General features: G+C 37.9%; 4 protein-coding genes across 4 annotated transcripts; 2 read left to right on the plus strand and 2 right to left on the minus strand.

Moving 5' to 3' along the window:
• The first annotated feature begins 609 nt into the window (after positions 1-609).
• On the plus strand, positions 610-2,586 carry LOC115999458 (F-box/kelch-repeat protein At3g23880-like). Its single transcript, XM_031239307.1, has 2 exons — positions 610-1,846; positions 2,066-2,586. The coding sequence occupies exon 1, from the start codon at positions 650-652 to the stop codon at positions 1,832-1,834; it is 1,185 nt and encodes a 394-aa protein (XP_031095167.1). The 5' UTR covers positions 610-649; the 3' UTR covers positions 1,835-1,846; positions 2,066-2,586.
• Positions 2,587-4,254: 1,668 nt separating this feature from the next.
• On the plus strand, positions 4,255-6,860 carry LOC116029735 (40S ribosomal protein S8). Its single transcript, XM_031271779.1, has 5 exons — positions 4,255-4,397; positions 4,504-4,576; positions 5,208-5,541; positions 6,299-6,474; positions 6,546-6,860. Exons 1-5 carry the CDS (start codon positions 4,394-4,396, stop codon positions 6,628-6,630), a joined length of 672 nt encoding a protein of 223 aa, XP_031127639.1. The 5' UTR covers positions 4,255-4,393; the 3' UTR covers positions 6,631-6,860.
• A 32-nt stretch (positions 6,861-6,892) lies between these two features.
• On the minus strand, positions 6,893-10,509 carry LOC116029729 (peptidyl-prolyl cis-trans isomerase FKBP62-like). Its single transcript, XM_031271774.1, has 12 exons — positions 10,196-10,509; positions 9,655-9,741; positions 9,112-9,372; positions 8,940-9,014; positions 8,767-8,847; positions 8,493-8,690; positions 8,317-8,403; positions 8,032-8,207; positions 7,827-7,949; positions 7,446-7,720; positions 7,240-7,360; positions 6,893-7,146 (listed from the first exon to the last, which is right to left on the minus strand). The coding sequence occupies exons 1-12, from the start codon at positions 10,383-10,385 to the stop codon at positions 7,093-7,095; spliced, it is 1,728 nt and encodes a 575-aa protein (XP_031127634.1). The 5' UTR covers positions 10,386-10,509; the 3' UTR covers positions 6,893-7,092.
• A 791-nt stretch (positions 10,510-11,300) lies between these two features.
• LOC116001699 (serine/threonine-protein kinase rio2) lies at positions 11,301-16,065 on the minus strand. The gene is made up of 12 exons (XM_031241607.1): positions 15,761-16,065; positions 15,577-15,623; positions 15,343-15,413; positions 15,105-15,218; positions 14,810-14,985; positions 14,629-14,717; positions 14,013-14,130; positions 13,774-13,847; positions 13,611-13,658; positions 13,235-13,403; positions 12,438-12,545; positions 11,301-11,868 (listed from the first exon to the last, which is right to left on the minus strand). The coding sequence occupies exons 1-12, from the start codon at positions 15,842-15,844 to the stop codon at positions 11,560-11,562; spliced, it is 1,407 nt and encodes a 468-aa protein (XP_031097467.1). The 5' UTR covers positions 15,845-16,065; the 3' UTR covers positions 11,301-11,559.
• Positions 16,066-16,206: the final 141 nt, after the last annotated feature.

A 16,206-nucleotide genomic window follows, 5' to 3' on the forward strand; every position in this document is an offset into this window, starting at 1 on the left:
GTTTGTGAGTCACATTGCTCTGTACCCCGTTAGTCTGGGCGTGCTCATAGCGGTGTTTTTTTTGGCCGGCAGGCGGTGAGATTGAGGAAAATTCGTACTAAAAAATGTTAACATAAATTAAATTTATAATTTTTAGAGGGTAACTTCAATTAATTTAGTGAGATTGTTGGTTTGATAATCACAATATTATAAGTTCAAATTTTGATTAGAGCAGTTCATTGTTCTTTATAATTTGAAATTGTCAAACATATGTGATCTATGCTGATTTACCTCATTTGAGAAAGACTCTCTTACCCATAAAGCCAAATGTTTTTTTATCCCGATTACCCTTAATCCATCTAGTGTCTTCTGGTTGAGTCCGTCATGCAATTAAGTTAGACCATTTAGGTTATTTTTATAGTATCAAAGACAATTAACATGTTGACCATTCTTTTCCATTGAACTTTTCAATCACTTGTCCTTTTTCCTTCTCATTATAATTATTTGTCAATTAACGAGTTACAAGACAAGATTTATTCGATGAATAACTTGGTTACCAATAACTATTTTTTTAAGTACAAGAATAATACTTGTGCAGGTGACTTGCCTCTTTATATAAACTCTTGTATCATCCCTTCAGAAATCGCAACCTTCAAACCAGAGCTCAATAATGGCGAGTGGGGAGCAAAAATTGGGTGAATTAGCTGAACAAACCTCCACTCTTTCTCTCCACGAATCCCCACCGCTACTAGCCAATCTTCCCCAAGAAATCATCGAAGAAGTCCTAGCAAGATTGCCCGTGGAGTGCCTCTTGCGCTTCAGGTGCGTTTCCAAATCGTGGCTCGCCTTGATAACCAGCCATTATTTCGTGAACACCCACCTCGATGTCTGCAAGAACAAGCACGAATCTGGGCGGAACAGGCTTTTCCTCATCGCCTCATTCTCTGGGCTGGGTAAGATCTGTTCCATTAGCTCCATAGTTCCTGAGAATTCCTCTCCCACTTTAATTGAGCTCAGTCGTTTCTCCAAAAGCCCGTGTAGATCTCCGAGAATTCTGGGCTCCTGTAATGGATTGCTGTGTTTATCCACTGTCAATTTTAAACTGATTCTTTGGAACCCTTCCACGAGAAAATCCGTGGAATTTCCGGATTCGTTTATTCAGACGAGTTCTGGGTGTTATATTAGATATGGGTTTGGATATGATGAACGAACTAATGATTATAAAGTTGTGAAAATGTTTAGTTTTGAGAAAAATGGCGGCAGACATGAGAACAAAGTCAAGGTTTTTAGCTTAAGGGCTAATTCCTGGACTATGATGTCTGGTTTTAGCAGTGCGTATATTTATGGAAAGTGTGGTGTGTTTCTTAATGGAGCTATCCATTGGGAAATTCGCGACACTGATGTTTCCAATTCCAGCACTGCTTCCTGGGAGATTGTTGCCCTAGATTTGGGCTCCGAGAGGTATCGAACCATGGCGCTTCCGAGCGCTGAGAATGGGAAATTCTACTGGACCTTAGGGGTTTCGCGGGGATGCCTTCTTGCCTGTTGCATCTATTACCCTAAGCGGACGCATCTGTGGGTGATGAAGGAGTATGGAGTCGTGGGGTCTTGGACTAAAGTGGCGTCGATCACTTTGTCTGATGATCATAGGGGCTATATCACTGTGTTGCATATGACTGAGAATTGTGAGGAGGTCTTGCTGAAGCTTGGAACCCAGCTCGCCCTTTATAATTCGAGGGATGGATCGTTTAAGCATGTCGAGTGTGTTGCCACTCCCCGCACTATTGAGGTTCAATCGGCGACCTATGATGAGAGCCTCGCATTGCTGGATATGGGCCATGACGGCCAAATCTAAGCAGGAAAAGAGGTAAACTCGTTTTTCTGTGCTTCAAGTGCTTATGAGTTATGATCTCATCGTGTTCCTTGTGTTTTGAATTGGTCGAGTTTTAACTAGTAATGGCGAGTGAACTGAATTGAAGGATGCGCTCCATCTGAACTAAAAGTCTAAGCTGATAGTTGGATTGTACATTTATGTTTATATATTATATGCTCAACAAACTGAATTGTATGTTTCAATTGGATGCAGAGAACTAATTAATGCACTCCGGAAATCAAGTATTGTACACTGCCCTAATAGACAAAGGGAGTGAAGATGTTCACCAGAGTTATTGTGCTGTTCGTGATAAAGAACTCGTAGTCCCACGCTCCTAGATGCAGAAAACGAAGGTTCTATCTCAGAATCACGGTTTTATGGCATCAAGAAAGTGCAAGAGTAAGCGCTTCACAGCCCAACCTTACTGCAGAAAAACCAAGATTCTGCTGACCAAGAATCTCAAGTTTGCGGCCTCAAACAGGTCGAAATGCTAAGCGTCTAAATCGTCATCCTGTCCTGGAAGTGATAAAGAATGTGTGTTTGCTGTTACATGTTGGAAATTGTATATGAAATATGTATGTATGTGTGTATGTATGTAGTGTAGTGTCAACTTCTGTTAGTATTCTGAGTTGTGTATATTAGATATGTAGCTGGATCAAGTTTATGTTATTGTCATTCAGTGTCCAATAATGAGCAATACAATATACTGATCCAGCATTCACATTAGTGTTCAACAATCAGTGCAGTAAAACTCAAACTTGCCCCTGTCAAAATGGGCCGAAGCGCGCGGGCCGGCCTACACACGCCCCACAATGGGGCGGGTTAGGGTTATAGAAAAATAGGCCCGCGAAAATGCTAGTTTAACGGGCTTGGCCCGTTAAGGCCCGCAGCTCGCGCAGGGCGCGTTAGAGTTGCATGATTCCTAGCTCGCGGGCCTAACGGTTTGGCCCGCAAAAGCGCGCTAGAAATTAGGTCCGCGGTGAGGCGGGCCGGACCACTTTGACAGTACTTTGCCCGTACAAATAGCTCAATTGGTCTTGAATGATAGATTAGCTCAATTGGTCCTGAATGGTAGATTGTGGACAAGTACGGAGTAAATCTTAACATATTTTTGTGTATTTCAATAAATTGATAACGCGAACCATTTGCACGGGCACGGCACCAATGAATCAATGTTTTTTTCTTTAAAAACGTGTCTATCTCCACACATTTCACGGATTTTATATCCCTAAATTACAATGCTTAGTTACTTATAATATGTACTAAAAGAACATAAACGTGGGAGTGTGGGACAATGATTAATCAACCACTTTTTATAAGAGGGGTTTGTTTTCATATGAAACCACTTAAGGATAAGAGGGGAGGGGAGGGGAGGGGAGGGGGAGGAGCAATTGGGCAATTACAACCCCATTTCCTTATATAGAATAGTCCTTTGTGTGTGTATATATATAGTAAATATTTAGTTGAGTGAAATTATAACCCGACATATGCGAAAGGTACCTATGTGTATGCCATCTTGAATCTTTCCAGAGTAATAATTATGACAAATTGTCAAGAATTTTGTAGTTTGATGACATTGTTTTGTTGTGGCCCTTCTAAATGGAAGGTCACAAGTTTGAGTTCTATCTAGATAAAAATGTTGGCATATCATATTATCAGTTGTTATGCAGTGGACCTAGATCCACCTTACAAGGTGGACTTGGGTCCAATACGACGCTGTTTCACAATTTTTTTTAAATAAAAAAAAATTAACGTCGTTAACGGCTCATCATCGCAATAGAACACAAACTCTACATTCACAAACCTATACTCCATATTCACAATTTGAAAACTCCACATTCACACATTACAGGGCTATATGTTTAGTAACTATAATACCACTGTTATGCATCCACACATTCAAAACTCGATATTCACAGGTCATATACTCCATGTTCACAACTTGGGAACTCCACATTCACACATTACAGGGCTACAAGTTGCTAGAACTCTGTTAACTCTATTACAGATCCACACATTCGTAACTCTACATTCACAAATTTTTTACTCAATATTCACAATTTGAAACCTCCACATTCACACATTTCAAGGTTATATGTTTGGTAATTTTTTTTTCTTTTTAAAAAGATAGTGAAACAGCGTCGTATTGGACCCAGGTCCACCTTGCAAGGTGGACAAGGTGGACCTGGGTCCACGGCATAATTTGCCTCATATTATTGAGCAGATACTATGGATAAGTTATTGGGCTGCCCTTAGTGGGTCGAGATCACATGAGAGAGCTCATGTTTGTACGGGCTGGCTTGGGCCATCTGTCACTATCTACTATAAATATTGAGTTGTTTGCCTTTTGGGCCGAAACAAGAGTCCAAGACAGTTCAATCTACGGATTTCTAATGACAAATTTACCCCTCTGCTTCAGTCTTACAGATTAGGGTTTTCTATAAGCCATAGCCCACAGGGCCAGAGAGTCGAGACAGAAAGAGAGAGAGAGAGAGAGGGAGAGAGAGTGAAGCTGAAGAGAATCTCTATAGCACCGCAGCTATGGGTATGTAGAAAGAAAAAAAAAATATATCGCCGCTGCATTTATGTTTTTGTTTTGTCTGAGTTTTTTGGTAGAGAATGAGAATGATGGAATTGTGTGGTAATGACAGGTATCTCAAGAGATTCGATGCACAAGAGGCGAGCCACTGGTGGCAAGAAGAAGGCATGGAGGAAGAAGAGAAAGTAAAACCTCTAATTTCACTTTTAATTTTGTATTTTCTTTTGCATCATGTTAGTCTTTAATTTGCTTTGTTGTATTTAATTTTGCTTGCTCAGTTGCTTGAAACTATAAACTTTTTCCTATGCTTTTTTGTCTGTGTATCTGCTGAATGGTTTGATGCATTGCAAAATGGCAATGATTTCAGAAGGAAACTTTAAAACAAAAAGTTTAATGACCTTAAATATCTATTTATTTCAATTATTGTGTTTAACGACCTTAAGATATACTATTCTTCTAGTTTTGCATTGGCACTAGAGAATGATTTGTCTGCATTTACTGAACATTTTGTCAGCTTAGCTAAAGTGCAATCTTTTCTACCCTTCAGTAAGGAATATCAAATGACTCTTATTGTTAGAAACTGTGAACACTTTGTGTTCTTTCCATATTTATGTGATTATTATGGTCTGAGAGATTCATCTCCTTATTCTAGTCAGGGTAGAGTTTGAGGGGTTCTTGATTTTTATTCTCTGTCTCCTTCCTTTTCTCTGTGTGGGAAGGGGTTTAATTGTGATTGAGTTCTTCTGTATAATGCTTACCTTTCTTCTGGAGTATTTTGAAGTCCCTATGTAATTTCTCATATGCTAATTTGTCTAGGTATGAGCTTGGGCGTCAACCAGCAAGCACTAAACTCTCGAGCAACAAGACTGTTAGGAGAGTTCGAGTGAGGGGAGGCAATGTGAAGTGGAGAGCACTCAGGCTGGATACAGGAAACTACTCATGGGGCAGTGAAGCTGTTACCCGGAAGACACGTATTCTTGATGTGGTATATAATGCCTCAAACAATGAACTTGTCAGGACCCAAACTCTGGTGAAAAGTGCCATTGTTCAGGTGGATGCTGCTCCATTCAAACAATGGTACCTTCAGCACTATGGTGTTGATATTGGTAGGAAGAAGAAGTCTGCTGCTGCTAAGAAGGAAACAAATGAGGTACCACCTTTCTCCTTTTACCTTATTCCATTGCATGTCCAATTCGATGACATGAAAGTCAATTTTTTGGCTGGACCATTAATAGAAAAATGGATAGTTGTGTTTTACACGAGTTAAATTTTCCTAATGGGTTAGGTTCATCCCTGGGGACTTTTCCTTGACATTTGGTTGGAATAATAAAGTTGAATATGAACCTAAAATGTTTCATTTGAAAGCAGTGATCAAATGGTAAAAAAAATGGAGATAGAGATTAGAGGACTGCATTGCTTCATGCTACGTATCATATAACATTGGTCTTTAAGAACTATTATGTGCTTTGCAAGAACAATCAAGTAGGAGCAAGAAGTGGTGGACCAATTAAAGATGACAGGGCTGAAATGTGATGCTAACTTGCCTAACTATTTGAGCCTTTGATCTGTCACATGTAATATTATAGGGAGTAATATATACCAAATGCACTGTGGTCCTAACACAACTTAATGACATGTTTTCTGGCTATTGGAAAAACTTGATTTTGATTTACTCCATATTATTTTAGCTTGATTTTGATTTACTCCATATTATTTTAGCTTGATTTTGATTTTTAACACATCTGACTTATAGAATATCCATCACACCTAAGTGTGATGGGGGAAGCCTAAATTTTAACATGTTTTCAGTTGTCATTCAAGACCAACACAAGTTGTGTCCACTTTAGAATCAATTTTAGCTTATTTCTTTTGGCAGTATATTGATTGGTTTGGTTTTATAAATGAAGGAAGGTGAAGGCGCAACTGCACCTGAGGAAACCAAGAAGAGTAACCATGTGCTAAGGAAGATTGAAAAGCGTCAGAAAGATCGCAAGCTTGACTCCCACCTTGAAGAGCAGTTTGGGTCGGGCAGATTGATGGCATGCATTGCATCACGACCAGGCCAGTGTGGCAGGGCTGATGGGTGAGTGAGGGAATGTGGTTATTGGTTTAGTGGTACACGATTATGTGATCTCACCTTAGCTTTCTCCACAGGTATATCTTGGAAGGAAAGGAACTGGAATTCTACATGAAGAAGATTCAGAGGAAGAAGGGAAAAGGTTCTGGTGCAGCTGCCTAATCATCATCTGATCTGATAAGATCCTTTGAAGTCAATCTAGTTGGTCTAGTTTTCTATTTGGTTGCTCACCTCCCTTGTGTACCAACATTGACACTTGGTTCCTTGTGCTGGATACTATGTAGTTTTGGACAAGTTTTGTATGCACTTCGTTTTATTGGTCTTGTGAACTGGTTCTGGTTTGTTTCATTAGTGTTAACATCATATATACTATTCCTTTTGAACTAGTTAAAGTGACACTTTCAAGATTTCAAGAGAGAAGAGGTAAACAGGCAAGTTTTAATAAGAGCTTTATTTATAACAGCCAAATCATTCAGAGTACTAATTACATACAATAAACAACATTAAAAAAATAAAACTTGCACACTGACTGGATGGTAGCAAGCATAGTAGACATTATGAATTTGAGTTGGTAGGAAGGTGAAAAATGACACCTTTACTGCTCCTCCATGAATACTATTTTGATTAGGCCTTACTATCTATCACCATGGGAGTTGCTTCCTGCTTTGCAGTCGCACCCTGTTTGAATAAATTTTAACACAAAACACTGTTTGAATACACCACAACACAAGAGCTGAAAACTAGAGCAGAGAAATTGGTGAGTCAACATACCGCAGATTTAACTTGCTCCATTTTACTCATCTTTGCAAAAATGTTGCTGTAGAACTGTGCATCCTTCTTGTTGTAGTCTCTGATCTTCTCTTTCAAGATTCTGTACTCTACTTTTACATCCCTGCTAACCCCCGGCATGCATAAGTATTCAATTCATATATCAGAATTTCCATGCATATATAAGAAGAGATCCAGGCCAGGCTTACCTGTTATCTGGATCAATTTCAAGTGCTTTCTTGATGTCCAATTCCGCTAAATCCAAATCAGCCAGTTGTATGTATGCTTGAGCCCTTCTATAAAGGGCTTTCACACTTCTACTATCAATTTCTAAGACTTTAGTGCAAAGCTTTACTGCCTGTTTATAGTCTTTCAATTTCAGCTTGCAGGCTGCATTGTTCAGATTGCAACTCACTTTCAACACCGTAACAGCTTGTTTCTCCTCATCACTAAACGAAGAATCATACTCAATGAAATTCACAGCCTGAGTAAATTGAAGAAAAAAAAAAAAGTAATGGCATGAGACTGACTGACTAGTATGGGTAAGAACATATGGAAAAACCAAAGATGAAAGAAAGATGCATCTTCACCTTTTCGTATCTTTTTGATGCTCTCTCGTATTTCCCTGCCTTAAAAAGAACATTTCCTTGCTCCTTTTTCGCTTTGGCAGCTTCTATTTTCTCCTGTGTATTCATTTCCCATGACTCCTTGTCCTGCAATCAACAAAGTTGTTTAGTTACTTCACCCCCTCCCTCATGTCAATGATTTAATGACATGAAAACATACTCAACCAACCTTTATAAATGACACCATCTCAACCTCATAGTACACTGTTGAATTCCCAGGAACAACAGCCAGCTCTTGTGGAGATTCAGATGAGCCAAATGCATATTCTGGTTGAATTGTTACCACTGCAATTTCTCCTTTCTTCATTGTTTTTACAGCTTTGTCAAGTCCATCAATAACTTGTTCTACATAATTAAGAATATGAACCAAGTCACAAATTTGTGCCAGCAAAGGAGACCAATAAAAATTTAGCCCGAGTGATTAGGTAACAAAATATTACTGCATCAACATTACCTTCGTCAATAGTAAATTCAAATGGCTCCTTGTCATATCCCTTTTTCACAAAAACAGTCCCATCTTGCAGCTTTCCCATCAGTTTCACTGCAAGAAAAGAGAACACGTTAACAAAAATTTCCATTTCAACACATTGCTCATTGCTAGTGCTTTGCTATATCGTATATGCAATTTACCTTTCACCACTGCAGAATCATTAGGTAGTTGATAGCCTTCTCCCTCCTTTATAGTCTTCTTTAAGACCTTTCTGTCATTTGTCACTTCAGAAACAGTTTTCCATGAGACCAATTCAAGATTTATTTGAAGGGAAGCATTTGGTGGGACATCACGCTCCTCAGGAGTGGCAGCAGGCCTGCCTTTCTCTCCAAATGCATCTGCAAAGCTATATAGTAAGCAACTATGCAGAAGTACCTTTAGTATTTACAGTGTGGTGATGGGTGAGTGACTTACATTGGGGCTTCACAGACAATAGGGCTTTTTCCCCTTTCTTCATTGTTTTAACAGATTTTGACAGAGCAGGGCAGAAATAGCCTGCACAAGATTAGATTATAAGAATTACTTTCTTAACACAAGTTTCTTATAGTCAGAGAAGGGACATTAATGGTTAGAAAAGATGAAAATACCATCTTCTACAGTAAATTCAACTCCATCAGCTTTTGAGACGACTGTTCCATCCTCAAGCCGGGCATCATACTTGACTGCAAAGAAGATTTTAATTGGATATAAGTAGAGAACAATATATTTAGTGGCAGTCAAACAAGCCCCAGCCCCATGGAAATTAGATGGTATACCCACCAAACACTTCATCAACATCTTTAGGCTTCTGCCAGCCCTCTCCTTCAACAAGTATCTTTTTAAATATTCCACCATCTTTGCATATATCCTTCACACTCATCCAAGAAAGCAACTCCACTTCAAACTGTAGGGTGGCATTGGGAGGAATTGTTGGAGGGGACCCAGACTCCCCATAGGCCATCTCCTGGGGAATGGTGAAGAGAGCTTTCTCCCCTTTCTTCATTGTCTTGATACCTTCATCCCATCCTTTAATGACTTGTCCTGTAAACCAGCAAGATTATGTAATTTGGTACCTATTATTGAGTAACATGCATCTATATGATTTGAGCTACTAGCCTCATGAAACCAGAAACAAATTCCAAAAGCTTATTCCAAAGGGCTACAACCTGAATCATAATAGGAGGAGAATGTGTTGTAGTATAGAATAGCTAAACTATAATTTATAACTTATGAGCTATAAGCTACAAATAGACTGTGGCGGCATTCATTTTCAAGAACAAAAATCAAATTGAGCTATCTAACCTGAATTGAAAGAGAACCTACCTTGGCCAAGCTTAAACTTGAAAGGTGTACCCCTGTCACGGCTTGAATCAAACTGTGATCCATCAAGCAACGTGCCCACATAATGAACTGCAACAGAACCGAGAAACCATTAAGGCACGATTAAGCTTGTGAACAAATCAAAACAAATAACAGAACAGGACTGACTCCAGGTTTCCAACGTACAATCACAATCAACATTCGCCTAGTGATACCCCAATTAAGGCTCAAAATTCAAAACACAATGACAGAAACCATCCTTATTCCTCCCAAAAAAATGATCAATGATTGTTGGACAACTAAATTTGAATGAAAAGTGCAATGACTGAATAGAATGAGCTTCGGTACTCAAATTTAAATAACAAGTACGAAGTACTATCATTTACGAGAACAAATGCGGATCAGTGTGGTAACAAAACTAACAATAATCAATGATTGACCGATTTCCAAGTTCGTAATGATCCTATAAAATAAGGTTTGAAATGCTTACTCACAAATATAAATATTATATCAGCAACAAATCGGAATCACACGTAGGGTTTACCTTCAACTTCATCTCCGGAGCCGGGAGTTTCCCATCCTTCGCCTTCCTTGAGAAGTTTCTTCTTCAAGCCAGTGTTCCCAATCGGCGCCTCCTCCCCGACCTTGAGAGTAGGTTTGTCTTCCGGAAAATCACCGTTGTCCATGTCGTCGGCTACGTTGTTAGACGTCGGGAATTCGAAATCGTCATCCATGATCGCCTTTTCAACTTACAACAGGAAGAAAATGTGATCGTAGTAATTTCAGCAGCGCTGAGCAATGTAGAGACAGTTGATGAGTCTGGGTGCATCCATATGAGCATATATATAGTGCGGAGTTGGTGTGGCGAGTGTCTAGACTGTTCTACAGGCATGGAGAGAAAATGGGAGGAGATGAAAGCGGGAAAGGGATCTAGAGAGTTCCCCGGGTGATAGTCAGTTAAATTAGTTAGATTTCATGGAGTTTTTCCATGATTTTGGATTTTTACATCGTTATTCAATACCTAATGTCCTAATCTAATACCTAATATTTCAAGAATTACATAAATATAAACTTTATTTTTTGAAGAGAAATTATAAACTTTATTATTATTATTATTATTATTTTCATGACAATTTATTTTTCATATTTTTAAGAATTTAATCCGATCAAGCAATCTAAAGTAGTTTATGTTCTTGTTATCCTTTTTTATATCGCATTCTTCTTTCCTGGCTATATCACTAAATGAGCTTTAGAAACAAGAAAAATAACTTAAAATAACTTTTGAAAATATTTTATGAAAAATGAATCATTTTTCAAAAAATATTTTCTTTTTCAGTGTTTGGTTGCATTCTGAAAACACTGAGTAGAATTGTATAATTAAACATTTTAATTGTTTATTTAAAAATGTAATAATATTAAAAATAATGTTATTAATGTGGTAGGGGCTGTGCTCGTTGTAGTTGTGGTTTGTAGAAAATGAATTCCACCAAATTTTGGTGAAAGTTATTTTTCGCAAAAACAACACTATTTTCCATTTGATCAGAAAATAATTTTCGTTGACTTTAATTTTTCAAGCTTTTCCAAATACTAGAAACCCACAAAATAATTTCCATTTCCAATCACACCCTTAATGATTTCCAAAGCAAAGATCACCAAGCAAAATTTTTAATATGAACAGCTACATTAAAGGAGATTGACCTGTTTAAATAGTATAATATAGTAATGAGAAACACTGCACAACAATGTGTAGGAAGTTTTACCAATTTAGCTAACACAGGACATGCTACAAAATTGTGAACACCAAGAAAACAGATTTGGAATTACATGGCGTGGTCCCTCTGCAGCATCACCACTTTGCCATGCTCAGGTTTTTTGTGGGAGTGTGTTTTGTTGGGTCTTTTTCATGATTTACCAATTACTCAATTGCTTCTGGATCTTTGAGTTGTGTGAGGATCTACCACCTTTGTCTTTGTATGTATTCCTGGAAGTCAAATTCCTCCTTCCACCATGGGCTGCTTGAATGGCCCGTCTACGTTGCTTATTTAGGCGCTTCACCAGTTCAGGATCATCTTCATCTTCATCTTCATCTTCAATCTGTTCCCCGTCCTCCAACCCATGTTCATCTGCAACTTGGTTATCATCCTCAGAATTATCTTCAGTCTCTACTTTTTTATCATTCTTCGTACTTTTCTCATCTTCATTTTTACCATCTTCTTCCTGGTACAATAATTCAGTTATGCTTTAGCACAGATATCTCCACAAGAGAAATAAGAGTGATATACACTACTGTGGATCAAGTTCAACGAAAGCATTGATGAAGAATATGAAAAACTGTTCCAATCTAATCCTTACTTAAGGCTGAAATATTATTACTGCCACCCCACTAAAGTTTCAGAAGCAGGTTGAACATTTCAGATATGGGTATAAAACTAAGCATGGAACTCTCCAAATTCCATGTTTATCAATAAGTTGCACTAGATAGTAGATATAAGCCCAGTTTGGCTGAGCTTACATGCAGCTTATCCCATTTTATGCTATTTTTTTACTTAGAGGGGATAACATTAAGAAAAGAGATTATGGATTTCCACGAGTTGATCATGCGTCCAAGGTTGTGTATAAGAAAGAGCTACAGAGGCTCTTCAATCTCCTTGAAAAAGTTTATTAGTCCTTCTATAATATTGTCAAATGCTAAGGCATATTCCCAAATTCCAGAGTGAAAATAATTAGACAAAAATATCATCATAAACAAATGCTCAACCATAATCTCCAAGGAATTGAAAAATTACCTTCTCATCCAGTTGCAAGGATTCAAAATCCTTTACTTCTGTTTCATCCATGTTATCATTTCCTTCATCATCTGAAACTGAGTCCTCGATTTCATCAACTTCAATAAACTGTAGAACATAAATAAATAAGCCAAAAATCAAACACAGAATCATTAACAGAACACCTTTGAGTATCTATCAAAAACTAAATAGTGCACCATTTGCATCCATGTAAGGGAAAAGCTAGAGAACTGCTGGGCAAGAATATTGTAGTTTGATTTAATCAAACAGAATATAAGTATACCTACCATAATATGAGCAGCATTATATCTTACATTAAGACATGTTTAAATGAATTTTACCATATAATTTAAATCCTACCATGCCAATGTTTACAACAATTGTTTCATAGGTACACCCTTATACGTTATCACTTCGTTCCATACAAGTGCTCAAACAGGTCACAGTAGAAACAGGCATCATAAATAGGGAATTCATCCTAGCCCATTCTTAGTAAAGTGCATTAGTTTGTTCCAAATTTTTTGAAAAGCACTGCTATTTATCATCACTTGAGAAGTGAAATTGTTGAAAGTAAACAACTAAACATTATTTCTTCCAGATTACTTCAGTTACGAAAGAGACTAGTAGGTAATTCTGAAAGAAAGATGATGGCAGGTGCCCATTTGAAGGTTACATCCAACAAAGTTCCCACTCCCTTTTTATTCTTGAAGAGTGAAAAATACAAGCACTCTGCTAACTAGTTGTGCCAATTTTCCATGCCAATTACATTAAATAATAAGTTCACAGTTTGGTCATACCTTCTCAATATCGTCTTGATCCTTCCTAGTAAAACCACTAGCAGCAAGTTCCTTGTCTAGGAAACCAGAATTTTTCTTTATGTCAGAAAATTCAGGTCGTACACCATCTTCCATCTCTGCCTCTGAATCATCAGAATCATCTGGGTTTTCTTGAGAAGACATGTTGAACCTAAGAGATATCACCATGAAGAGAAGAGGGTCGAGAATACAATAAGTGGCATATCAAAGAAAGAAATCAAATGCATTTGATATTGTGCAGAACTTTCAACACAAAAAATATACAATTCAAATATGAATACTTGCCAAATTTACTCAGTTATTGTAGTCAGAGACTGATTGCATTTTGAATATAATCAAGAGTTATTAAGCCACAAACCTCTTCCTGAAGAACTTAAATATGCATTCAACATCACGGTCAAAGTACCTGAAAATTGACAGGATCTTAAGAGAAGGAACAAAATTTGAATTGAAAGAAAAGATATACTTCAACAATTAGAATAGAAAACGACTCAGTACACAATAAGAGCAAGAAATAATACATTTGTGCGTTACGATGGGAGACTGAAACCATTTGTGGGAAATCAATCATTGTCACCTTCTCATCATCATTGATCTATGATTTCAGAAGATACAAAAATCAGAAACAACAACGTGAAGTCCTTAGATAATAATTATGTACTGGGAACATATTCCACCATAAAACAGTTAAATATAGATAATGACAGCTTTAAATGAAAAAGAAAAACGCCAAACCATCACAAATATCTCAGGGGCATACCATTATGTTAAACTCATTGAAATCACAGTGAATAAGCCCGTGTTCAGCCAAACGAACAACAATACCAAGGATGGTTTCAAAAACTGTGTCTGGGTTCTGCAATTGCTTCACCTGCACACTGTAGCAAATATTACAAAAAAACTAAGTTGCCATTCAGAATGAAAGAAGAGGAGATTAAAACAAAAAGGTTCACTAAGATCATGGGGAGTAGTTCATAAAGGAAATAAAATGCCTGTGCAGCAAATATCATTAACCTCCAAGTCGGAGCTTAAGGTTCCAAATATATCAGAAGAGTGATATCTACCATAAGGCCTTCCCCATTAGCCATATTTGACACAAGTTTTTAGGAGAAAAAACTTACCCATGTGTTTTTATACAAATGGGGGTGTTGCATTTTGGAGAATTTTTTCTCCTGCAACACCCTATGTTGTCAGGTTAAAAAAAATAAAATAAAATAAAAATAAAAAAGTGAGATGCGTTTGCGTCTCACAGCCAACCAGCAGGCGCATGTGTTCCAATGGTTAAGTACAAAATGTATCCAAGCATATATAAACCCCTCTCTAGCAAGCTTATCTTATAACTTTGAAGGGACAACTACATGATAGGAAAGACTTACAGCGGGTAGCCTTGAATGAGTGACATAATCACACAATGCCTGTTGCAATCAACAGCATTTGGAACAGGAAATCCATGCTCTTCCAAAGCCTGTTCAAACCAAATTAGATCACGTCATGACAAGTCAACAATAAAAAATGGATCTGCCAAGGAGCAAATGCAAGCAAAGGGGGGAGTCTAACCTTCATAAAAGCAAATTCCTTGAGAGCAGCAAGCCGTGATAAGTAGAGCCAATTATAACTTCTACGATGCTTCAAATAGTCACGCTTGGATTTGACTGCCCTAAACGAAACCCTACCAAGCCTGTGCAGTTTCATCGCAAGAACAGTACCATCCTCCGTGGCCACCTCAAAAATATCTTTACAGAGGAAGATAAAATAAAATGATTAAAAAGTAAAAGATGATGGCCATGTTACAGAAAGAGCTTGCCCAACTAATTAACAAAATACTCCCTAACTGAGAAGAAATAAGAGATACCTGACTCTTTCCCAACACCAATTTGGCGACCCACAGCAGTAAAAACTCCACGGTTAACCATGGTTTTTATAGCAAGAAAATCATAGCCAAGGTAGGTAAGTCGAAAACCATCATCTACATCAAAAGGAAGAACCAAAATAAAATCAGCTGTTCTTCAGTCATTGGACTATGGAAGTGAATTTGTTAACAAAAGACCAATGGAGAACATTTTCAACTATAAGGACACGCAAAAACTCACATTTGGAAGAGTCATGGTGTAACAACTTGTGCTTAAGCAAATTCTTCAACACCTTATAAGTTCCTCCATGCCTAAACACACAAGACAGTAATATAATCAGGAAGGTAGGAAATACCGTATAAAAAATCTGATATTAATTACAGAATCTAAACTTTTGAGCAACCGAGGCAATTCTACTATTCTAGTGCTCATGTAAACCCTACAACAATAACCAAGCAGGTACAGAGTACGCACTTGAGGGAAGCTATGCGATCAATCAACTCCGTAGGAACAATCTCGTGCTGCAGGTGAGAGAAAACAAAAACAAAAAACTATCATCGGCAAGAATTACGCAGTAGGTAGGGAATTGATTTAGAATAAGTGAATAAAATTAAGAAACAAGAGATTTGATGAAACTGTAAAGGAGTGTGTTACAGACGTTGCGCATTCCCATCTCGACGGCGGTGAGAACCCTGAAATCATCCTTCGATAGGTATCTGAGCGCGTTCACGTCCAACTTCATCCTCTTCTGCTCTTTCTATTTCCGTTTTCCTTTCGTGTAATTCAGATTGAAACTTTCCGGCACCGGCGGCGGTTGGATGCGAAGCTCAATAGACGGAGAAAAGCGTGAAAATTGTGCACCTATGGCAGCTCCGACTGGACAACTACACAAGTCCGCGTTTTACAGAGAAGAACATAATACTACTACTCCGTCCGTGTGTATAAGGTTTCTCTTGTCCCAACTCCCAAACCCCAAATATTTAGGACTAAATCCAGTACACAATCTTGGGCCTTCATGGGCCTTGCTTCTCATAAACAAATCATATTTTAATACGGACTGACCCGCCATTTTTTATTTTTTTTTTGAAATGGAAAAGGTTCATC

The sequence above is a fragment of the Ipomoea triloba genome, chromosome 1, assembly GCF_003576645.1.
Source record: "Ipomoea triloba cultivar NCNSP0323 chromosome 1, ASM357664v1".
Lineage (NCBI taxonomy): Eukaryota > Viridiplantae > Streptophyta > Magnoliopsida > Solanales > Convolvulaceae > Ipomoea > Ipomoea triloba.

Excerpts from the sequence above, each read along its gene's own strand:
- LOC115999458 (XM_031239307.1), top strand. The coding sequence starts at position 650 with ATGGCGAGTGGGGAGCAAAAATTGGGTGAATTAGCTGAACAAACCTCC.
- LOC116029735 (XM_031271779.1), top strand. Across the intron at positions 5,542-6,298 it reads CTAAGAAGGAAACAAATGAG|GAAGGTGAAGGCGCAACTGC; the intron begins GTACCACCTTTC and ends TTATAAATGAAG. Across the intron at positions 6,475-6,545 it reads CAGTGTGGCAGGGCTGATGG|GTATATCTTGGAAGGAAAGG; the intron begins GTGAGTGAGGGA and ends CTTTCTCCACAG.
- LOC116029729 (XM_031271774.1), bottom strand. The coding sequence starts at position 10,385 with ATGGATGACGATTTCGAATTCCCGACGTCTAACAACGTAGCCGACGAC. Across the intron at positions 8,848-8,939 it reads TGAATTTACTGTAGAAGATG|GCTATTTCTGCCCTGCTCTG; the intron begins GTATTTTCATCT and ends AATCTTGTGCAG. Across the intron at positions 8,404-8,492 it reads TGATTCTGCAGTGGTGAAAG|TGAAACTGATGGGAAAGCTG; the intron begins GTAAATTGCATA and ends CTTTTCTTGCAG.
- LOC116001699 (XM_031241607.1), bottom strand. The coding sequence starts at position 15,844 with ATGAAGTTGGACGTGAACGCGCTCAGATACCTATCGAAGGATGATTTC. Across the intron at positions 15,414-15,576 it reads GATCGCATAGCTTCCCTCAA|GCATGGAGGAACTTATAAGG; the intron begins GTGCGTACTCTG and ends TTGTGTGTTTAG. Across the intron at positions 13,404-13,610 it reads TTTAAGTTCTTCAGGAAGAG|GTTCAACATGTCTTCTCAAG; the intron begins GTTTGTGGCTTA and ends GATATCTCTTAG.